At 36.3% G+C, this 25537-nt stretch overlaps 1 protein-coding gene across 2 annotated transcripts in view; it reads right to left on the bottom strand.

Annotated features, from left to right (window-relative positions):
* Depdc1 (DEP domain containing 1) overlaps nucleotides 1-25265 on the bottom strand; it is a 33460-nt gene extending 8195 nt beyond the window's left edge. The window contains exons 1-9 of one of the 2 annotated variants that reach the window (NM_001305205.1): nucleotides 25091-25234; nucleotides 22063-22328; nucleotides 15359-15515; nucleotides 14245-14366; nucleotides 13718-13848; nucleotides 12904-12951; nucleotides 7705-7845; nucleotides 5318-6157; nucleotides 4728-4900 (exon numbers count right to left, since the gene is read on the bottom strand). In NM_001305205.1, the coding sequence (NP_001292134.1) occupies nucleotides 4728-4900; nucleotides 5318-6157; nucleotides 7705-7845; nucleotides 12904-12951; nucleotides 13718-13848; nucleotides 14245-14366; nucleotides 15359-15515; nucleotides 22063-22328; nucleotides 25091-25138 (1926 nt within the window). In that variant the 5' untranslated portion in view covers nucleotides 25139-25234. Of the gene's footprint in view, nucleotides 1-4727; nucleotides 4901-5317; nucleotides 6158-7704; nucleotides 7846-12903; nucleotides 12952-13717; nucleotides 13849-14244; nucleotides 14367-15358; nucleotides 15516-22062; nucleotides 22329-25090 lie in introns of both variants that reach the window. The other variant, XM_006233537.5, reaches the window with a different exon arrangement.
* Nucleotides 25266-25537: the final 272 nt, after the last annotated feature.

The raw sequence follows: 25537 nt of genomic DNA, 5'->3' as shown, positions 1-25537 counted from the left end.
TGGGCGGGAGAGAAGTTTGAAGGAAGAGGAGACTGGAACAGAAAGGAGACAGGAGGGAGAGAGAAGGGGAGAAGCCGTGGCAGGACAATGGAGGCTGCCGTAAAGATCTCGCTCTGTGTATTTACAGGTTGTTATCAATGTTCCTAAGGGATGGTTGGTACCGGGCTTTGTATGTTTAAGTGGGCAATTATATCTTATCAATTGGGTCAAAGATTATTGTGTTGTGTGTTCTTTTATGTGACAGTTTGAGTGTAGGAAAGTGTGTGGTGGCAGGAGACATTGGGCCACCATGGTGAAGTTGGGATGTGTTTCTCCCAAGGTATCTAGCAGATATCTTGGGGCACCATGGTGTGGACCTAGCAGGGTAAAAGACAACCAATACCTTTTTTATTTTTATATTTTTACAACAAGTATCCAAATAAACAAAATAAGAAATAAAAAGGGACACATAACAACAGAAAGGGAAGAAACTAAAAATACACCAGATCCCACTACAAAAGCCTATACTCAACAAAATTGGAAAATCTAGATGAAATGGATGATTTTCTAGACAGACACCAAGTACCAAAGTTAAATCAGGATCAGATAAACTATTTAAACAGGCCCATATCCCATAAGGAAATGGAAGAAATCATTAAAAACCTTCCAACCATAAAACGCCCAGGGCCAGATGGATTTTTGTACAGAATTCTACCGGACCTTCAAAGAAGACCTAATACCAATATTCCTCAAACTATTCCATAAAATACAAACAGAAAGAACACTACGTAATTCATTCTATGAAGCCACAATTACTCTGATACCTAAACCACATAAGGACTCAAGCAAAAGAGAGAACTTCAGACAAATCTTGCTTATGAATATTGATGCAAAAATAGTCAATAAAATTCTTGAAAACCGAATCCAAGAACACATCAAAACCATCATTCACCACCATCAAGTAGGCTTCATCCCAGGGATGCATGTTGGTTCAATATATGAAAATTCATTAATGTAATCCACTACATAAACAAACTCAAAGAAAAAAAATCACATGATCATCTCCTTAGATGCAGAAAAAGCATTTGACAAAATACAACACCCCTTCATGTTAAAAGTATTGGAGAGATCAGGACTTCAGGGCCCATACCTAAACATAATAAAAGCAATTTACTGCACAACAACAGCCAATATCAAATCAAATGGAGAGATACTTGAAGCAATCGGGAACAAGACAAGGATTCCACTCTTACCATATCTATTCAATATAGTACTCAAAGTGCTAGCTAGAACAATAAGACAACAAAAAGAGATCAAAGGGATACAAGCTGGCAAAGAAGAATTAAAGATATCACTATTTGCAGATGATATGATAGTATACATAAGCACCCCCCAAAATTCTACAAGAGAACTTCTCCAGCTGATAAACACTGTCAGCAAAGTGGCTGGATATAAAATTAACTCAAATAAATCAGTAGCCTTCCTTTATACAAATGATAAACAGGCTGAGAAAGAAATTAGGGAAACAACTCCCTTCACAATAGCCACAAATAATTTAAAATATCTTGGAGTAACTCAAACCAAACAAGTAAAAGATCTGTATGACAATAACTTCAAGTCTCTCAAGAAGGAGATCGAAGAAGATCTCAGAAAAATAGAGAGACCTCTCATGCTCATGGATTGGCAGAATTAACAGGAAAAATATCCATCCAACCAAAGGCAAGCTACAGATTCAATGCAATACCCATCAAAATCCCAACATTATTCTTCAAAGACATGGAAGGAGCAATTTTCAAATTCATCTGGAAAGGCAAAAAACCCAGAATAGCGAAAACAATTCTTAACAATAAAAGAAAGGCAGGGGGAATCACCATCCCTGACTTCAAGCTCTACTACAGAGCAATAGTGATAAAAACTGCATGGTATTAGTACAGAGACAGACAGGTTGAACAATGGTAAAGAATTGAAGACCCAGAAATAAAACCACATGCTTACACACACTTGATCTTTGACAAAGAAGCCAAAAATATACAAGAAAGAAGAAAGCATCTTCAATAAATGGTGATGGTCTAATTGGCTGTCTATATGTAGAAAAATGAAAACAGACCCATATTTGTCACTTTGCACAAAGCTCAAATCCAATTGGCTCAAGGACCTCAACATAAAACAAGATACACTAAATCTAATAAAAGAGAAAGTGGGAGAGAACTATTTGGCACAGGGGGAAATTTCCTAAACAGAATGGTTCATGCTCTAAAATCAAGAATTGATAAATGGGAATTGATAAATGGGAAAGCTTCTGAAAGGCCAATAAGACAAATTGGCAACCTAAAGATTAAGAAAAATCTTCACTAACTCCACGTCCAAAAGAGGGCTAAGTCTGGAGTGTAAAAATAAATGAATGAATGAATGGAGAATGAATGAATGAATGAATAAATACATAAAGAACTCAAGAAGCCAACCACCAAAACCCCCAAAAATCCAATTAAAAAAATGGGGTATAGAACTAAACCAAGAATTCACAACAGAGGAATCTCAAATGTCTGAGAAGCACCTAAAGAAATGTTCAAAGTCCTTAGTGATCAGAGAAATGCAAATCAAAATGACTCTGAGATTCCAACTTAGACCAATCTGAATGGCTAAGATCAAAACCTCAGGCAACAACATGTTGGTGAGGATGTGGAGAAAGAGGAACATTCTTCCATTGCTGGTGGGATTGCAAATTGGTACAACCACTCTGGAAATCAATATGGAGTTTCCTCAGAAAATTGGAAATAGATCTACCTGAAGACCCAGAAATACTACTCTTGGGAATACACCCAAAAGATGCCCTACCATGCCACAGGGGCATGTGTTTCATTTTGTTCATAGTAGCCTTATTTGTGATAGCCAGAAGCTGGAAACAACCTAGATGTCCAACAATAGAAGAATGGATATATAAAATGTGATTCATTTACAATATGGAATAGTACTCAGCTATTAAAATCAAGGACATCCTGAGTTTTATAGGCAAATATATGGAACTAGAAAATATCATCCTAAGTGAGGTAACTGAGACCCAAAAGGACATGTCACATATGTACTCACTAATAAGTGGATATTAGCCAAAAAAAGTACAGAATACCCAAAACACAGTCCATAGAAATCAATAAGGTCAACAAGCTGAAGGGCCCAAGTGAGGACACCTCAGTCCCACTTGAGAGGGAGAAGAAAGCAATCACCAGAGGGTAGGGAGGGAGGGATCTGGAAAGGAAAGGGGATGGGAGGTTGGGAGGGGGAAAAGGAAGGAGGGAAACACGATCTCTGTTATTGGGTGGGTAGAAGGACTGAAGCCTTGAGGGCCAGCAGAAAGAATAAAACAGACAACCCTGGAAGGTAAGAGGTAGGGGGAACCCTCCAGAATGTACCAGAGACCTGGAAGGTGACATTAAGAACTCAAAGGGAGGGGCCTTAGGTGAAGTGTCCTACAGTGGGGAGAGAGAACTTATGAAACCCTCCTCCAGCAGAAAGACAGGGCATCAAATGAGGTTGCCATTCCAGACAAAACTCTGACCCATTTGTTCCTGAGTGAAAGAACTGCAGGGATGGACAGAAAGGGAGAGGAAAAGAAGATACAGTGACAGGCCCAAAGTGGGATTCAGCTCAAGGGGAGGCCCCCAAGGCCTGACACTATTACTGAGGCTATGGAGAGCTCACAAAAAGGACCTATCATGACTGCTGTCTGAAAGACTATCAAGCAGCTCAAAGAGTAGATGCAGATGTTTGTATCCAACAAATGTACAGAAGCTGCTGACTCCTGTGGTTGAATTAATGAAAAGCTAGAAGAAACTGAGGAGGGCGACCCTGTAGGAGGACCAGCAGTTTCAATAAACCTGGACCCCTAAGATCTCTTAGACATTGGACCATCTACCAGGCAGCATACACCAGCTGATATGAGGCTCCCAACACATATACAGCAGAGGAATGCAGGGTCTGGGTCCAGTCAGAGAAGATGTACCTAACCCTCAAAAGACTGAAGGTCCCAGGGAGATTAGAAGTCTGGTGGGGTGAGGGGAGGGGACATCCTCATGGAGACAGGGGGTAGGGAGGAGGTATGGGATGTGGAACAGTTGGAGGGTAGACCAGGAGGGCAATAAAGTCTGGAGTGTAGAAATAAATGAATGAATGAATGGAGAATGAATGAATGAATTAATGAATGAATGAATAAATAAATAAAAATGCTGTCTTTTTTCTACTGGGGGTGAGGAAGAAACACCACCAGATTGAAACATTCATGCACCAGCATGTGTGTACACACATGTACACACGCACGCACAAACACAATTCTGGGAACATCATGGAAGAGGCAGAAATCAGGGAGAACTTGAATGAAACATGGTCTTCCTGATATGACAGAACTCACAAAAATGTTTGCCTGCACAAGATCAATCCAATCAACATTCCAGTATGGAGGTGGAGGGATTTACAAACCCCACTCATAGCCAAGGAGCTATTGACAGTTGATGTCCATTAGGGGAGGGAAAGCCAGCTTGCTTTAGAGGTGTGGCCCCAGCATGATCAATGATCCTCCAGTGACGGCCCTATCTCCATGTACATATGGGCAACATTAATTGGGTTTAATGATTTATTTAAAAATCAGGATATGAAGCTGGGAGGAGACAGAGGAAGGGGTGAATATAGTCAAAGTATATTGTATACATTTATGAAATTCTTAAGAAACAAAAATTATTCTTAGAAATTCAACTTACCAATGATCTTGTACCTATCTCTTCATGAAGTTTGGGCAAATCAACATTTTGACTCATTCGAGAAATCATGCGCATTAAGAGTTGAAGCTTTCTACGATTTGGTGGGGGAAGTAACAAACAACACAACTGTAGAGCATTGATGGCAACCCTCTCTAAGTGAGGCTGCAGCAAACCTAGAAGGCAAAGTCACCCCACCCCAAAAGAATCATCAATGACGATGGGTTTCAAATGAACAGAATACAGTTATATAACAAGGATAATATAATAGTATTCTTTCAATTATGGTTACAAATTCCTACATTCATTTAAAATATAGCAAGATAATCATTGTTGTTTTGCAGCTTATTTCTAAGTATTAAAATCCTTCACTTAGAAAATAAAGTGACACGGATTAAGTAAAATTAAAGGAAAAGAAATTAAGTGCTTTAAGTAGGGTAGAATAATTGTTGGTTATGCCATGACCAAAGTATTTCACAATCATTTTTTCTCAAGGAAAGAACAAAGCAATTTCAGAGAAGAAAAGCCAGGAATACAAAGCTGAGTTAGCAAACATTAAAAGTTAACATCACATGCACCAAAACCAGCCTTACTTTGTGTGCCAGTCAACACAGAAGCAGCTGGAGGTAAGGAATTCTCTGAAAGTTCTATGGTGCTTTTGCACAGTCTTTTATTGATTGTGGTAATAGACCCTCCGAGCTTACTTTGTACACTTGTACTGCCTTGTCCAACATTTGGTTTCATTATAATTTCAGCCACTGGTTTATTGATAGAACTATTCTGCCTTGTACTACTTCTTAAAAGTAAACTCTGAGATCTACAAAGCTGTTTTGACGTGTACTTTCCATTACATACGTCTTCTTGGTCTTCAATAGTCAAAGCAGAAGTTCTTTTAAAACCAACAGAGTGTGGCTGCTGAGCATATTCCTCTGAGTGAAGATTAAGTAGGGATTTCTGCTTGGGCACCGGTGCTAATGACTGCTCACTACTGTGTTCTTCTATATTCAGAACTGACAGGTAGAAGACACTGGACTTCTTTTCACTTGAATTCACTGGCATATCTATAATTCCTTCCAAAGAAGAGCACCTTGGTTTTATGTTAGAGGACAGGGCATTTGTATTACTTAAGCCTATTAAATTATGACAGCTTCCTCCCATTATGTCATTAGCACTAGCTCTTCTGTTTCTTAAATTAACTAGCTGCATTTTCTTGGTGCATCTTTCTTGAAATCCTTGATCACTTCTTTGTAGTCTCTCAGTAGAATCCAATTCTTCATTGCTTTTGTCTTTGGAAAGCAGACTGAGAAGAAGGCACTCAGTTGATTTGAAGGAATTCAAATTGCTTAAATCATGGATTTGTGAAGACCGTGGATCATCTTGGATTTTATGTATCCCACTTGTTTTATCTGAAACTGTGATGTAGCCACAAACAACTACCAGAAAATAAACAAAAATTAAGATGCAACTGCAAGACAGTGAATAAAAATACAACAGAAACAAAGTAAAGTTAAAAAAATAAGGCATCACTATGACATACATTGTTAGTAGAGAACACACAGCAGATGCTTAATTTGGAAGCCATTTCAATAGGACACATGCAACATTCAGTTATAAACATGCAAGACTGACTAGTGGTATTTCCATTTGTGATATAAATAATTAATTAAAAATTAATTTAGCAAAATAATTAGGAGGATTGAATCAGAACACACTTATAAATACTTGTTTTTAATTTTACAAGTACTTAGAAGCCTTTAATTATATGACAACTGTATATATAGCAGCACATATATAGTCATCTCAGTGTTTATGGGAAGAGTGGTTCCAGGGATACCCATGGATAAAATCTGAAAATTTATGTCTCTTATCTAAAATGGTGTCATGTACATACATATAACCTAAACATTTATTTTAAATAATCTCTAGATTATTCATACAATAACACAAGTTAAACATTATGTATATATTTGTTGTTTAGAGAATAATGACAACAACCAAACCAAAACAACAAAAAACACCCTGTAGTTCTATGTAGCTACACTGAACAGTAAACACTTTTGATTATGGACTGGTTGAATCCAGAGATAGGCAAATACAGCACATGAAAAACAGTGATACTTGTATCTATACTTGGTCTCTGTTCTTGGTTATTGGCATAGAACCACTAAAATCCTTGAATTTCCTGAGTAATCAATCTTGTTATCCAGGAGCTATTGCAAATATACATGAGTTTGTGCTAATGTAACTCATGGCTAGTCACGTATCTGTATTGCCTACAACCTCTTGGGAAGGGAAGGGAGATGGAGATTGAGTTCAATATCAAGAAAAACAAAACAAAACAACAGCAACAAAAAACTTAATCAACTACACTATCATACTTAGCCAATAAAACCTACTTAAAATTCTGAAACAATGACGCTTAGGTAGCTTTGGGTTGAACACACAGATGTTCAGGGTGTCTTTCCTGAGAGGTTATAGAGGCTCTGGGTCACCCCTACTCTCTTCCATGAGCGTCTCTTCAATTTGTCTGTTCCTGAATTCTATCCTTTTTAAAACAAAATAACAAACAATTACTTTCCAGGGTTTCATGAGTGAATGACTAAATTATAGAGGAGTTCAAAGGGACCTTTTGATTAGTAGGTAGTTGAGCATAAGTGTAGGGAGCAAAGGGAACTTATTTGTTGCCAGCACCAGAAGTAAGGGAAGGTTTGTGGATCTGAGCTTTTCTCCTGTAGGATTAGGGCTAACTCTAGGGAACGATGTCAGAACTAAATAGAACTATATGTCAGTTGATTGCAGGGCAAGTGGTGTCAAAACATACTTAAACCATCTGATCTGGTATAACCATAGTATTATTAAAATCTGAAATAATTTATATCTTACCACATTCATATTTACCATGTTTTTAGACTTTTAACTTTGAAGAAATTTAAAGACTTTAATAGAATAAATTTAAATATTAAGTAAAATTCACACATACCCAAAATGTTCACAAACAATTCATAATATTCAAATGTAAGTAGAGGTTCAGGGAGATCTAGAAAATAATCTGCAATTGTTTTGAATACATCACGTTCAAATCCAACATAAGTTAGACTATTGGTGTCATTACATCTTGGCCCTAAGAAACAGAAGGCAAAAGAAATGGGCAAAATAAATTTCAATTTAAATATAGTTAAAAGTATGCATACATTTAAACTTATATTTCATGAAGGAGCTATGGTTAACAACAATTCATGTTACAATATATGCAATTCATCAATTCATATCTCTTGTTCTCTTTTTAGAAGTTTATTTATTTTATGTGTATGAGTATTTTATTTGCATGCATACATATATGCCAAATGGAATTGTTTGCAATGTGAACAAACTATCATGAGATATTGGTCCAACTTTTTATTATGTTGCGATTTTTAAAAATTATATATACATATAACTATATATGTATATATGCACCACATGCATACCTGGTGCCACAGACTCCTGGAATTGGAGTTACAGTCAGCTGCCAGCTACCATCAATTTAAATGCATCAATTACTTTAATGAAATTTTGTTGCAATTTATTTTGTGAAGACAAGAATATTTGAATGATAACATACTTCTTCTAAACATCCTTTGTATGTCAATATTTGTATGAATAAATTTTAATGCATTAATTAGTAGAAAAATCAGATACATCATAAACATATCAAGAAGGATGGAATTATTTGTAATGTAAACACACTATCATTAGATATTGGTCCAAGCTTTTATTATGTTGTGACTTTTTTTTAAATTTCATTTTTTTTACTTATTCACTTCTTTAAAAATTTTAAATGACTTTAATATTTTGTCATTATTAAGTGTTAGACTTAATTCTAGTATTGAAATAACCATGACTTTTAATTGATTACTGTTGATCTATTAAAAACAAAAACTTCTGTACACAGGTTAGAATCTATCAGGGAAGTTAGGAACTTACTCCCTTAGGATTAGTTACTCTGTACTCTCTAATTTACTCTAATTTAGTGGTCTCTAAACTTTTACTTGGGACTTTTCCTTTAAGAACATGGTTTATTATAAAAAAAAAAAAAGATTCAACCGCATGGGAGTTTTGGGGATATCTCCCTAGTGAATAAAATACACATTCAGATTTTGTAGCCATTATTATCAAATATCCTTCTCCCTGAAACAAATATAGGGTTTTTTTTCTATCTCTAAATTTTTATATGGCTTTACATGTGTAAGCATACACAATGAAAATGATTAAAGAAAAGCAAAGTACATACATAACAGTTTAAAAGCTAATGTTTGATTTATAGGGACTAAACAATATTTTTCTAAAGCAGACATTAAGAAATGTTCTTTGTAGAGACTAAATTCTGTCTTTATGGATATGGCACTGTCAATAAAAATCTGATGGCCTATAACTTAGGCAGGAAATAGGAGGTGAGACTTCCAGGAGGCAGAAAGGATTCTGGGATGACTTGACAAGCCAGACCTGTGGTAACTGAGCACAGGTAACCAGCCACAGGGCAGAATGGAGATCAGATAAATGGGTTTTATAAAGTTAGGATATGGTCAGAGAAGACCCTAGCTATATGGCCAACATATTTGTAAATATATTTTGAGTTTGAATCTTATATCTGGGGGCATAGGGCTGGGAGGAATTAGACCTAAATTCTACATTTTTTGTTTGTTTTGTTCTTTTCAAGACGGTTTTAGTGTATAGCTATGGCTATCCGGGGACTCACTATGTAGATCAGACTAGCTTCACTCCACCTTTAATAAATAGAATAGTAAGTAATCATTAGCAAGTTTTCTAAAATAGAAACCACAGGTTCAATAGAAACAACAGAAACAAACCCAAAGACTTTATAGTTAGACAATATAGTTAGTCAGAAGGTTCTGAGAATCTTAATTTTTAAACTCTGGGGGAAAAAGTTGTGTATAGTATTCTTCTTAAGAAGTTAGACTGCAGAGAGCCAAATAACTCTATTTTAAAAATGGGCTACAGGGCTAAACAAAACATTCTCAGCTGAGGAATACTGAATGGCCAAAAAACATCTAAAAGAAATGTTCAACATCCTTAGTCATCAGGGAAATGCAAATCAAAACAACCCTGAGATTTCACCTCACACCAGTGAGAATGGCTAAGATAAAAAATTCAGGTGACAGCAGATGCTGGCGAGGATGTGGAGAAAGAGGAACACTCCTCCATTGTTGGTGGGATTGCAGACTGGTACAACCATTCTGGAAATCAGTCTGGAGGTTCCTCAGAAAATTGGACAATGAACTACCTGAGGACCCAGCTAAACCTCTCCTGGGCATATACCCAAAAGATGCCCCAACATATAACAAAGACACGTGCTCCACTATGTTCATAGAAGCCTTATTTATAATAGCCAGAAGCTGGAAAGAACCCTGATGTCCTTCAACAGAGGAATGGATACAGAAAATTTGGTACATCTACACAATGGAATACTACTCAGCTATCAAAAACAATGACTTCATGAAATTCTTAGGCAAATGGGTGGAGAACTAGAAAATATCCTGAGTAAGGCAACCCAAAGAACACACATGGTATGCACTCACTGATAAGTGGATATTAGTACAAAAGCTTAGAATACCCAAGATACGATTTACAGACCACATGAAGCTCAAGAAAAAGAAGGAAGACCGAAGTGTGGATGCTTCAGTCCTTCTTAGAAGGGGGAACAAAATACTCATAGGAGAAAATGTGAAGACAAAGTGTGGAACAGAGACTGAAGAAAGACCATTCAGAGACTGCCATTCCTGGTGATCCATCCCACATACAGTCACCAAACCCAGACAGTATTGCAGATGCCTGGAAGTGCATGCTGACAGGAGACTGATATAGTTATCTCCTGAGCTGTCTCCATAGCCTGACAAATACAGAGGCGGATGATAGCAGCCAACCATTGGACTGAGCCTAGGGTCCCCAATGGAGGAGTTAAGAGAAAGGACTGAAGGAGCTTAAGGGGTTTTCAATCCATAGGAAGAGCAACAATATTAATCAACCAGAACCCCCAGAGCTCCCAGGGACTAAAGCATCAACCAAAGAGTACACATGGAGGGACCCACAGCTCCAGTTGCATATGTAGCAGAGGATGGCCTTGTTGGGCATCAATGGGAGGAGAGGTTCTTGGTCCTGTCAAAGCTCAAAGCCCCAGTGTAGAGGAATGCCAGGGTGGGGAGGCAGGAGGGAGTGGGTAGGGGAGCACCCTTATAGAAGCAGAGGGAGTGGGGTGGGATAGGGGGTTTCTGGAGGGGAATCTGGGAAAGGGGATAACATTTGAAATATAAATAAAGAAAATATCCAATTAAAAAAATTAAAAAAAAAAACAGATTAATTTCCAATACTGTTCTTCCCTTAGACCAGTGGTTCTCAACCTTCCAAATGTTATAACCCATTAATACCTCATGTTGTGGTGATCCCTACCATAAAATTATTTTTGTTGCTTCTTCATGACTAGAATTTTGCTACTGTTATAAATTGTAATGTGAATAGTTTTGGAGATAGAGATCATGCCCAGTAGTTGAGAACCGTCACTATAGACTCTAGTTAAACACACTGTTATTAACTGAAATCCAGTAGGTGGAAGAATTGTTATATAATATGAACTGGGAAGATTCCTAAAGATGGACAGATAAATTTCTGTGAGTATGTTTGTCTGTGTTCCTCACCATGAGTCATAGGAGAACAAGAGAGTTGGGCAGGCACTACAGAAAAAGATACTCAGAAGTCTATGCTTAAATCTCTGCTCTTCATCTTAATTCCATGAATAAAATGTTTCTGCAAGTTATTACATAATGACTACTTATTTTGCTATTCTGTTATTTTGACATATGATAAGGAATATGATCTCCAATATTTAATCCCATTAAAATTTCAACAATACTAATTTTATAATAACTGGAAAAGGACCTCTATCACCAGAATTTTTAAAATACACTTTAACTTTTGGTAACTTAAAGCATATATCTGCAAATTTTAAAAATTTATTTTGAAAGCAGTATGAATTTATTACTTGAATCAGAGGCTTACATTATAAAAACCAACCCTCACTCCTCACTTTTTTTTTTTTTTTCAGAGCTGGGGACAAAACCCAGGGCCTTGCGCTTGCTAGGCAAGCGCTCTACCACTGAGCCAAATCCCCAACCCCCTAACCCTCACTTATTAATAAGAAAAAGGTTTGTTGAGGTTTGGTCTTTTGCTATGTATTGTGATGTTAAATGCTAGCCCTCCCCTCCCCAAGGCCTGGTGTTCCACAGAGATTAGAGAATCTGCATGTACACAAAGTAATGCTATGTGACCTTAATTAAAACTACTGGCTGAATAAAGATGCCTACAGCACAGAGCTGGGCAGAAGGGAGGTAGGCAAGGTTTGGAGTCCCAGGCTGAGGGTAGCAGGAGACCATCAGAAGGAGGAAGAAAGAGTAGACGGTGGAGAGTGGAGAGGTGACATGGGATAGGTGAATTAGGAAAACATGGCTGTGAGGTCTGGCCAATTGGAGTTAAGAGCAGCCAGTTATAACTCAGGGTTATGATAGGAAAGTAGACATATAGTATGGTAAGTAGATAATCTGCCCAGCTATTTCTGATAAAGGCTTATAATAAATATAACAATTGTGTGTCTTTTACCTGGGAACTGAATGATTTAAGTAAGGTGGGGCAGAAATCCTGATTTGAGATTAAATACTACAACAAAGGCTGAAGAATAAAATGCTAAAACCTGATTTATAGATTACTAACATAGCTTTTTCTATTAATATGTTCTAAGAAGTAATTTATCATGAAAAGGATGAACATGGGCTCTACGTAACTATATTTCTGTGTTAACCTTTTACTCATATGCTATTATACTTCTAAACTGCCACCTTTAAGCCTTTGGGCTTTGTAGCAATTACTGCAGTCAGATTTTACCTGAGTCTTTCAAACCCTATGAGCCTCTGAGTTATGATTTATTTAAACTGAACCATAAATGACAGATTCCAATCACAAAATAACTTTTTACATAGGAAATAAAAAAGCTTATAATAAATTCTATTTGATAATCATTTGGCTCATGAAATATTTTTTAATCTTGTTAAACACAATATAACACACAGAAAGACAGACAGAAAAATGGATAGACAGATTCACACACACACACACGTGGTCTGCTTTAACTTACAATTTGCTAGGCACTTCATAGCAGATAATACCCAGTGTGGAAGATCCTCTAGATAAAAAAAAATACAAAGAATGTATAATTAGCTATACCATTTTAATAATCTGTTTTATTTTATTTTTAGACTTTATACTTTGCTTACTATCAAAGTCTCTTACCAGCTTAGCTATCTATCAGCCAAGGACAGATCAATATTTTAAAATACAAAAGTTAAAAATGTATAGAGATCTCGAGTTTGATTCTATCTATAATACTTAAAAGAAGTAGCTACCAAAACCAAGAATTAATTATCTAGGAGGGGCTGTTGAGATATAAACTAAATATCATCTTTATGTACTAGTAATTTCTCTTTAGTTCCACTTTAGTTCTATTGCTATTCTACAGGAGCGTTACTGATCTAGGTGAAGCTTACAACTGAAATTAACTATGGCTGAACATCAGGGTACTCTTACATTGAGGCCTGCTTCAAATATTTAAATTGGCACCATATCCAGCTTATTTATCACTAAAGCTTTAGTAAAATATTGGCACATCGTGGGTCATTAACACAAGTGTTGTTAATAACAGTTTTATTGTCTACATTTTGGATGCTTATCACTATCATATATTTAAAGTCATATATTAATTCACTTTAGCAACTAAATAATTTTTGTGATAGCATGAATAATATTTACTTACAAAAATTCTATCATTATTGCTAAATGAATGTCCCTTGGAAAGTGTTCCACTTTCTATACCTGGATCTCTGCACTGTCTTATAAATGCACCTTTGGTTACTAGGTTTGAAAAGATCCCAAATTCTTTTCTAAACACCTACCTGATTTGTTTTGTAGTATGACCACTCCATGCTTACTTGTGTTGGCCATGTTGTACATTATGTATTGAGGAATTACTTGGTTTGGGTTTATGAGTTCTTCTATGGATGGCACACCTAAGATAGTTTGCAGGCTAAAAGAAGAGTATAAACGATTATTTTTTTCTTTATAAAGTAGGAGGAACACAACCTGTCTTGCAACAAACAAAGTCACAAAGAGTACTTTATTTTTCTCTTAACAAAACTTCAAGGATTGTATTTAGTCTCTATTTTTACACATATACTTACTCAACAAAACTCAGAGGAATCCAATAAAAATCTCAAGCTCCAGTGATGACTTAAAAGGTGCAACTTCCTTCTTTATGCTGTACTAGATCTATACCAAAAGCAATTACTAAAACCATACACGTGTATTTAAATTCTAAGCTTCGAAAAGTAATAATTTTATTCATTCTCATATTTGGATGAAAAACATCAAATTAATAATCCACATACTTCAGAATCTTAACTATTACTTATTTTTGTCTTACTAGATCATAGTAACGTATCTCCAAACATCTTCAACATCCTCCTGACTTATTTCTTTGTTTTCAGGTACATTTTCTTGATCTTCATTGGTTATTCTTTCATGATTTATCTTTTCTGTATTTTCCTGAAGGGAAAAAAAGGCTTTGGTTTGTTACAGTCTATACCCAAACTGAAGGAATGGTGAGCACTGTTAACACACATTTGTTTGTTGGTGTGTGTATGTGTTTATGTATGTGTAGGACTGAAGTTGACATCGGGTGTCTTTCTTGATGCATCCCAGCTTATTTATTGAGGTAGAGTTTTTCATACTTAATAACTGTATAAGTCAAAGTCTCCTGTGGAGTTACGAAGTATCTGAAAACTAATGGGACACAGTTCTCACTCAGTTTTGCAGCTTTCCCAACACTTACAAATCAACTTCATGTCTAGGTACATGAAGTATCTAGTTTGGGTTTTAGAAAAGACTAGTGACAGAGAGATGAGTTAAAGAGTTATAAAATTATAGGGCTATTGTTCAGATCATAAATGTGCTGCAAACAAGCTAAATTTAAGTCTTAATGTCCAACCTGGTCTTACTATATGGTGGAATCTTTAAGAGGCAAAGCCTCATGGGAAGATATCGTATCACAAGCAGCAGGTTCTTGGGAGGAGCTACTGGTACCCCAATCTAGCACCCTTTTCCTTCTTTCACCTTCCTGTTTCCATAAGCAGCTTCCTCCTTCATGTGCTCCTATTGTGACCGCAGTGCCTTGCTATAAAACCTAAAGTAAGAGAGACTAGAGAATATGGACTGAACTTTTGGAATCTGAAGTTGCTTACCTACTTTGAAAGTGATTTTTATCACAGTGGTTGGTAACCTGATTAACACAAATAGGAAGTATAACAAATGACAAAACACTATATTACAAAAATGCTTTTCAAAAATACCTCATTGTTGTATTCGACACTGTTTTGGCAGGTTTCAAACACATTCACACAATTTTTTTTTTTGAGATTGTAATTTAGGAGATTTCGGTATTGGCTTCAGATACTAAAGCATCATTTACTTTAAATGATCTTACTATTAACCACATGGTAATGCTATTTAAACTACTGGTTAGTAAAAGAATATTTTACCTGAGAGAACTGTAGTCCACGCTTCTTAGGAGTTTTACGAGATAAGTTTCGTAATTTAAAAATACTATCTCTGTCTTTGGAAAAGTACTCTGTGCTGGTTTTCTTGATTTCTGTATGTCTTTGTGGAAAAGTTTTAAGTGGAGAAGTTGCAGGAAATCTGGTATAAAAATAATATGGAGTTAAATAGGATGTGATAAAAATAAACTTCTAGAGTATATTTTAAAAGTCATACAAAAATCTGATTTACTTACACTACCAAGCAATAGAAATTCTAGATTAAATCAATATTACCATTAAACCTTTAAAGTATCTTAGTAGTTTCTTGTTTCTTTTGTATACGTGCACATTTCAGTTTTGCTTATATTCAGTTCAGGGTTACAATTAGGACTAATTTGTTTGAAGAAAGAATGCATACATACAAATAGCTCTAGGAAACTGCTGTGTAAATCTCTTTGGAAAAAAAAAAAACATAGCTGTGTAGTTAGTGTTGGTGCCTGACTTTAATTACAGTTCTCAGGAGGAGGGAGGCAGGTGGAGCTCTGTGAGTGCGAGACCAGCCTAGTCTACAGGTGAGTTCCAGGACAGTCAGAGCTGTACAGAGAAATTTTGTCTCAAAAAACCACAACCAAAACCAACCAATCAACCAAACAAACAAATAAGAAAACATAAAAAACCTCATAGTTTGTATGTACTTCCAGCCTTTTGACATTTTGTTCCAATTTTAGGATTTAGTCTCTTACTTTTTTTGACTACGGTGCATTTTGTTTTTCATCTTAATATGAAGCATTTCAAGGATACAAACAACCAACAGAATATAAACCAAAATGCATTATGTAACCATCAAGCAATATAATTATTGATATTTTACTGGATAGTTGTCTTTTTCTTAAGTACAAGAAAGTCTTTGACTATATAAAAATCTCATTCCTGCCCTAAGAAGAATCACAAACTTATGGTTTTTATGTGTTTAGGCTTTCAATAAATATTCGTAAACATTATAGTCTTGTGTATTGTTCTTTTTTGGTATCTTTCATCATATACTAAATTTATACTTAACATTTTGTGGCATGAGAAACTTTGCTACAATATAATTTTAAAATTATCTCATAAAAGTTTTGATTTTTTTAACTGAGGTATTTGAAGCAGTTATAGTGTTTTCTTTTAAAAAATATATAACTTTTAATTACGTGTAGGTATGTACATGTGACTATAGGTATCTTCAGAGTCCAGAGGCAACAAATTAACCCTCATCATCTTATTACAAGTTATAATAATTATACATTATCTAAAGGCAAGGACCTGTGACTTTGTTTTGTAACTAGAGAATTAATAAAACTTAAGGTCAATAATAATGTCACTGAAACGTGATAAAACTTCCATAACATACAAAAACACAAGTACTGTTATCCTTCCAACTTCCTATTTTATTATGTTTTATTTAACATTCAAAAATGCTGAACTCTGTAACTCACAACCTTCAACCATACAGTTTTCTACATCGTTTTAATTGACTTGAGAGCAGCGATACAAGGCAATCTCCAGACCTTCACTTACCCTCCCCTTTCCAAATCGAATCCCCCATTCTCATCTCAGGCTCTGACAACCTATTGCTATCTCCCTTCCTCTCTGCCCTTCTCTCGCAGACCATGAAGATCTACACCTGCTCACCACTCCATCCACTTACACAGGCAGCCCCTGGGAAGCAGATAAGCCAGGGCAGCATGCGGTTATCTTTAGATCTTCACTCTCCTTCATTTCCTACAACTCCCCTCCCCCAGTCTTATCTCTAACTCTGTAGCAGATCACCTGCTGTGACCTCTCCTCCCTCTCTTCCTGCACTCCCAATAAAAAAGGCAGATGTTGGGGGCACATCCTGCTTTCATCCCTCCTATGGCTCCCCACCCCATTTCTAGCACATCTCCAACTGTAACTGTCAGCTCCCAATACAAAGAAACTAATTCTAACCAGAACCCTCAGTGGCCATGTCTGGCAGAATTCCCTACCAGGCAATTTAAAGTCACTACACTCTTCTAAGAAACAGAGAGGGCAACAGAAAACAAGGACTAGGACACCCACACAACAAAGACAAGACCATGTATCAGCACCTAGAATTATAACCAAACCCAGATGCCTAGACCTAGACCCGCTATAAAAACACAATAAGTAACAACCAGGATAATATGTCTCCACTAAATCCCAGCAACCATAATACAGTAAGTCAGTCCTGAGAAATGTAATATAGCTGAAACACAAGGAAGGGACTTCAAAATAGCTGTTATGAATACATAAATGTCTTTAAAGAGGAAATGAATATCTCTTAAAAATATCTATGAAAACACAAACAGTGGAATGAAATGAAGAAAATAGTTCAAGGTTTGCAAGTGGAAAAAGAATCAATAAAGAAAATATAAACTGAGAGAAAACTAGAAATAAAAAATTTAGGCACTCGAATGGGAAACTCATAGGTAGGTCTAACCAACAGAATACAACAGACGGAAGGTGTTGAAGGAAAGAGAAGAAATGGATACCTTGCTCAAGGAAAATGTTAAATCTAAAAACATCCAGAAAATATAGGACACTGAAAACCAAGTCAAAGAATAACAGGAAAATTGAAAGGGAAAGAAACCCAGGTCAAAGGCACAGAAAATATTTTAAAAAAACAAAACAAAACAAAACAACAAAAAAACAAAAACAAAAAACAGAAGGAAGTTTCTCAACCTAAAGAAGGAGGTGTCTATAACGGAACAAGGATATAGAAGACCAAATAGACTGAATCAGTGAAATCCTCAGTGTTACATAATAATCAAACCACTAAATGTAACAAAGAAAGAATATTGAGAGCTGCAAGGGAAAAATACCAATCATTTGTAAAGGCAGGCCTATTAGAATAACACCTGACTTTGCAATGGAGACTCTAGAAGCCAGCAGGACCTGAAGAGATGTTCCAAACACTAGGAGACCCGAATCCACTCCAGACTCCATGCAAATCCTTTTATCACAAATGATGGAAAAAGAATGTCACTCCATGATGAAAACAAATTTAAACAGCCTCTGTGTACAAACCCAGTGTTATAGAAAGTGCCAGGATAACTTTAACCTGAAGAATCTAACCACACCCAAGCAAACAAAAAGAGTAAATTAGATCAGCAAACAAAAAAAAGGAGAGGACCCACATTACAACGACAAAATAGGGGGATCGACAAATACTGCTCATTGCTAACACAACATCAACAGACTCAATTCTGCAAAAACCAAACAGAATGGACTCAAAAACAAGATCCATCCTTCTGCTGCACGCACCAAACATATGACCCAGGGTAAAAGGACAGAAAAACATGTTCCTAGGAAGCTAGTGTAGCTATTTAAAACCCACCAAAGTAGACTTCAAACCAAAACTAATCAGAAGAGATAGGGAAGAACATCAAAGGAAAAACCCACCAAGAAAATATTGCAATGTTAATATTTATACATCAAACACAAGAGAACCCAAGTTCATAAACACTAATACAGCTTAAATTACATATTGACCCTCACACAGTGATACTGGGTGACTTTAATATGTCGCTCTCAATAAACCAACTGACAGCTCATCCAGACGAAACTGAGAAGAGAAATGTTAGCACTATGTGACATCATAAGACAACTAGATCTAACAGATGTTTATGGAACATTTCATACATGAGCAAAAGAATAGCTCATGAAACTTTCTCTAAAACTAACCACATACTCAATCATAAGGCATACTTTAACTACATGTACACCACTAAATTGGAGAATCTAAAAGAAATGCATAATTTTCTTGATATATATCACTTATAAAAGTTAAATCAAAATCAGATAAGCAATTTAAACAGACCTATTGTTAGCAACCAGTCATCTCCACTGCCTGCCCCAGGGACTTAGCAGCAACAGGATACATTATCACTATTAGCTGCTACGATGAGACACATTTCCATGGTCATCACTGAATCCTGCATCTTCCCTATGGGCAAGCACTACATCCCCTTATAGTAAGCCCATACAACATATCTAATTAAATGTAGAGAACTTCAAAGCATTTCCACTAAAATCCGGAACAAGACAAGGTGGTCGACTGTTTTCATACATATTCAAGATTGATCTTGAAGGGACAACTGAAGGACATCAAGGAGATACAAACTGGAAAGGAAGAAAGAGTATTATTATTTGCAGATGTTATGATAGTATATATAAGTGATCCTAAATTTTTCCCTGAGAGAACTCCTATAGCTGATAAACACTTTAAGCAATGAAGCTGAATACAAATTTAAATCACAAAAAACAGTAGTAGCTTTTGCATGTATAAAAGACAAATGGTCTGGGAAAGAAATCATAGAAATGGTTTTCACAATACTCCATAGTTTCAATAGTATGAAATATATTGGGCTAACTCTAACAAAGCAAGTGAAAGACTTTATTATAAAAATTTTAAGTCTTGGAGGAAAAAAAGTTGAAGATGTTAGAGGATGGAAATATGTCCAATGCTCATGGATCTTTAGGATTAACATAGTAAAAATGATCATCCTACCAAAAGCAATCTACGGATTCAATACAATCCCTACCAAAATTCCAACACAATTCTTCATAGAACCCAGGATAGCGAAAACACCCCCGAATGATAAAAGAACTGCTGGAGGTATCACAATCTTTGATCTCAAATTATATTATATCTCAAACTGTATTATAGGGCTGTAGTTCATATATATCTATATCTATATCTATATCTATCTATCTACCTATCTATCTATCTATCTATCTATCTATCTATCTATCTATCTATCTATCTATATATATATATGGCAGGATATTGGCACAAGAACAGACATGTTGATCAATGGAGTAAAACTGAAGACCCAAATATAGCTCCACACATCTATGGACACCTGGTTTTTGATAAAGAAGCTAGAAACACAGAAGGAGGAAAAACGAGAGCATCTTCAATGAAAGATACTGATCAAACTGAATGCATGTAGAAGAATACACATAGATCCATATCTATCAACCTCTACAGAACTCAATTACAAATAGGTCAAATACCCAACAGAAGACCAGATAAAATAAATCTGAGAGAAAGTAGGGAATAGTCTTGAACTCATTGGCACAAGAAAAGACTTTCTGAATAAAACATTAATAGGATAGGCATTAACAGCAACAATTTATAAATAGGACCTCATGAAACTGAAAAGCTTCTGTATAGCAAGACATCACCATTACAAACAAAGCAGCAGGCTGTGGAATGGAACCCATACCCAACATTGCTTGGTTGACTAAAAACCTGATACTAGATAAACTAGGGTAAAACCAAACACTACTATTTTAAAACAAAACAAAACAAAACAACAAAACGTAGCAATGATACTTGACAACATTCTACTATACTTGTAAATTAGTGCCATGCTCAGCCATCGTCAAGAAGCTTCCTCCTGCTTCTCTGCAGATAGGAATAATGTACAGAGACCCACACAGCCAGACATTATGCTGAGTGAGAGCTCTTGGAACACGAAGCTGTAAATGGTCTCCATCAAACCCCTCCCCTCAGGTCTCAGAAAAAACTGAAGAGAATGCGAAAAGAGTGTAAGTGCCAGACGGGATGGAGAACAGTAAAAAATCAAGGCCTTCTAGATACGAGAGGACTGGCACACAGAGGACTTCACAAAGACTATGGCAGAATACACAGGGGCTGCACCAGACGGCATCCCAGAGCTGAAAGAAGTGGACGTACACCATCCCTAACGGAGAAGCTACCTCCAATTGATATCTACTTCAAATGAAAAATTAAGTTTTCTTCAAGGGAGTTTCCCTGGGGAAACAAAACACTCTTTAAGGGTATTGCCCTGTGCCCAGCACTAGACGGCCAACATAAATGAACTTGACAGCAACTCTAAAGGTTCTCTGTCTCATAAGGTTAAGGCACGGTTTGTTTTGTTTACCTTACAGGTCCTTTACCAAGCCATATATATAATTTATGACTCCTTATTTTGTGTTTCTATGGGATTTTTGAATGTGTGTGTCTTTGCATCTAAAATACATTTCTTGTGTTTTGGCTGTTTTATCATGTTATGATTTATTTCTTATTTATCATATTTTATTTTATTAGTATTCCCTAGATACCTGTTTTTTTTTTTTTGTTTTGTTTTTTGTTTTTTGTTTTCTAAAACAAGAAGAAAGCATGTGGATCTGTGTGGAAGTGGAGGTATGGAGGGATTAGCAGGAGTTTGGGGAGAGAAATTCATAATCAGAATATATTGTACAAAAAAAATCTATTTTCAATAAAAGAAAAAAGTAGCAGCAATACCTTTCTAAAAAGCATTACCACAGAAAGAAGCTGCTATTGCAGTGAAGCTGTAACAAATGTGGAGTTACAATTATATTGTAATTTCAGCTCTTTAATCTTTTTTGTGTTTAGTTTTTATTTTTGAAATTAAATAATTATATGATTCCCTCCTTCTCTTTCCTCTCTCCAATCCTTCTCACATACCCTTGCTCTCTCAAATTCATGTATATATTGTACATACATGTTTTAAATATAGAAACACAACCTGCTCAATCTATATAAAGTTACTTGTATGTGTATGATTTCGGGGATGACCATCTGGTATTGGGTAACTATTTAGGGGGCTTTTTACCAAGGAATAATGGTGAAAGCAGAGGTAATTAGGCTTTGTAATGACATATCAATTCAGTACCTGAATAGTTGATTGTTGTCATCAAGGTTTTCTGATCCCCATCTACCTTTGATATCTTCAATCACATGATTCTTAAGAAATTTTCTCAACAGTTGAATAGTCTGTTGTCTTGTAACTTCAGGACCAAAATTACTATTACTTCTCAATAGATCATAAAGCCAATCTACTGCTTCAACTGCAGTAAAACAATTGCTATATTTTTTTAAATGTTGTCTATGTTTTCTTAAAGGCATTCCTACTCGAAAAGATGTGGTCACTTCGTTCCACTGCAAAGAGAAGAAAAATACTTTTATACACACACATACACATACACAGAGCAAAAATGAAATCTCATTGATTTGGGTTTGTAGCCAGTTACAGGCTAGTTTGGGCTACATGAGGCCCTATCTCAAAATAACCAAATGGAACAAAGAAAATTCTTTATTTCACAGGTAATTATACTGTAAATATTATTGAAGAAAAAAATCTTATCTGTGATACATAAACTCTTATCTCACAGATTTTTTACTACTAATTCTAGTGTCAAAATAATATTTTATTTTAATAGGCTTTCTTTACTAAATATTCATTGGGAATTCCAATTACTTAGGAAACTTCAGAATGAAAAGAAGTATAATGTTCCTACTTCTTAGTCAATGAAGCATTTACTATTAGGGTTTTTTTTGTTTAATTAACATTAATAATTTATGCCAAACAATATGCTTATGTTCAGTATTTAGCTATAAATCTCAGTTTTATAAAGATGTTATTAGCTCATTTTTATATAAGGTAAAAGAAGCACAGCATGTATCTAAATCAGTGGTTTTCAACCTTCCTAATGTTGGGATCCTTTGATATAGTTCCCCAGGTTGTGGGGATACCCAACCATAAAATTATTTGATTGCTATTTCATAACTGTAATTTTGCTACTCTTATGAATTATAATGTAAATATCTGATATACAGGATATTGGATATGCAATCCTCTAACAGTTCACAACCCACAGGTTAAGAACTACTGATCTAAAAGATTAACGTAAATAATCAGATCCATGTTTAAGTTTAAGCCTATAATTTCAGAGGCTGAGGTATGAGCTTTGTTATGTTTAAATCTCGGATGGGATACAGGGTGAGTTCAAAGCTACTCTGCACAACTTAGTGAAACCCTGTCTGAAAAGGAAAAGTAGAACTGACTTCATAGGTCGTTATCACAAAACAAAATCGAAACAAAATGAACAAACAACAAAAGACAGGTTTAACCAACTCTGTCTTAAATCTGTGTTCAATTACTGTGCTAGTCAGATAAGACTTCTGGCACGCAGCGATTATAATGCCGAAGGGCTTTTAATGCCAGTTACTTAGTACAGTGCCTCTTATGAAGATTCCTATAGTGTTGGGTATGGTGGCAAAGGTTAGCAGATCTCTGTGAGTTCAAGGACAACCTGGTCTGCATGGTGAGTACCAGGACGGCCAGAACCACATAGAAAGACCCGCCTCCAAACAAACAAACAAACACCTATAATCAACATCGTATAGATAAAAATGATAGTAAAACAAATCCATTGCACATTTAATTAACTTATGCATATTTGTGTAAAGAAAATCACTTATTTTCTGAGCTACCTTCAAATAAGTCAATTGTCTAGACTTGTGACATTAACACTAGAACATAATACATTAAAAACACAACTTTTTAACAGAAAAAGTCATGTTAGAAATCAGATTATTAACCTGATTGAAGAGACTACTAATTATATTACTGTTGTGTCACACATAGGATCACAATATTGACCTTACACCTGAAAAACAATAACCATAATTCTTTTCTTCCCAAACTTCTCTCATTACTTACATTCAAAATACTTTACTGAACTGCTTCACTACAATAGTAGAGTGACACGTGACTCTGCACTCACAGACATCACAGAATACTTTTGAAATGTGACTGATTAATAAGGTCCCAGAGTGAAACATTTAGGCTTTGCTTAAACTTTACCTTTACTTCTTGTTTATGAATCTTTGTTCTTTCTTTGCCTGTACCCCAATATCCTTATATTAATACCTATCTTGTGGTAATTAGAAAAAAAAACCTTACTTTATGTAAAGTATTTGTAAGTACTTGGCATTTAGGGGGTGGTGCTATGCTACTTTTGTCTAATACAGTAAATTTTTAATGTGACAGGACTAACTCCTTATGGTACATTGCAGAACTATACGGATAAACATAACCACCACTACTTGTTGAGCAATAGAATAACAAGATCACATACCAGAAAAAGCTTCATTTTTTTCTAGTTCTTTCATTCACCATTTATGTGGCTTTAGGAGAATTCCTTCTTTGAGCCTTAGTTCCCACAATGGTAAAGTAGGACCAGCATTTGTGAGAGGACAATTTGCTTGCTATTCTATAGACTACCACACATTCTTATACACAGAATATTTTTAGAAAATCTCTTAAAGTGGGTATGTATTGCACCATTGTACAATTTTCCAATGGAAACAGGTTAGGTGAACCTGTTACCGTAATTCAAATGCACAATCCCAGTGATTATTAAAAGTGGTTACTAAAAGTATTCTGGGTTTAGGTTGAATAGTTCTTTCCTAGTGCTACTTACGAATTCTACAGGGTCAATAAGTCAAACTGTCATGTCTGGGCTTCCAGACTTGAAACTTTAATTTCTAATTCTGAGAGGCTGTAAATCACACGTGTAAAGTGGCTAAGACTATTATGAGAACCCGGAAAGAAGACATCTGAGGACTTGTCTCACAGAGTCAGAAAGTGGTGTAGCTTTGGGGTACAGCACTTTGGATCTGAAGCTGAGAGACACCAGAGTGGAGCGCAAGTCAAAGACGGGGGTGGGGCGGGAGCAGTCGCTTTAGTTTCCCACGGCATCTCAGAAATCTTGGAGCCTTGGCTCAGGAGAGGTACCAGATCCCTGGCTCGTCATGAATCTGGTAACTCTGAGTTCCCTCAGGAGACTTAAGTCCCTCAAACACCCAGGATTCCCCGGGAAACCTCAGTCCCTGGTCCCTCTCCTCCACGTTCTTACCAGCTTGGTGGCCCGGTAAGGTCCAAGAGGAGCACCCTGACGCTCCATGCTGTCATTGCCAGGCTGAGGCGGCGGAAACAGCGCTGTAGCAGGAACTTCTGTGGCCTGGAGTTGGTGTCGGAACAACTGCCGCGCTGCTGATTTGAATATCTCGGAGCGAAGCTGATTGGCGGCGCCATTGAGTCACATGATGCTTCACGGAGGAGAAGGCGCTCTGACGTGCACGCAGCCTGTCTGGGTGGTACGGGAGGGCTGTGGAGCTCAGATCCGAAGGGATTGCAAAGCGAATGAACCGCAGGACAGCAGAAACGATTCTTCCTTCTTGATTCTTCACCAATGCTAATATAAACCACATTGGGCTTTACCCGGACACTACACCTAGAAGGCTGGCCTCTGTGTGTTTGTTTCCTTTCAACTTCCCTCCATGACGACCCCCGCCCCCGTCTC

This window comes from Rattus norvegicus, chromosome 2 (genome assembly GCF_036323735.1).
Source record: "Rattus norvegicus strain BN/NHsdMcwi chromosome 2, GRCr8, whole genome shotgun sequence".
NCBI classification, from domain to species: Eukaryota; Metazoa; Chordata; class Mammalia; order Rodentia; family Muridae; genus Rattus; species Rattus norvegicus.
The sequence above is the reverse complement of the archived record's forward strand: the minus strand, read 5'-3'. Positions and strand labels throughout refer to the sequence as shown.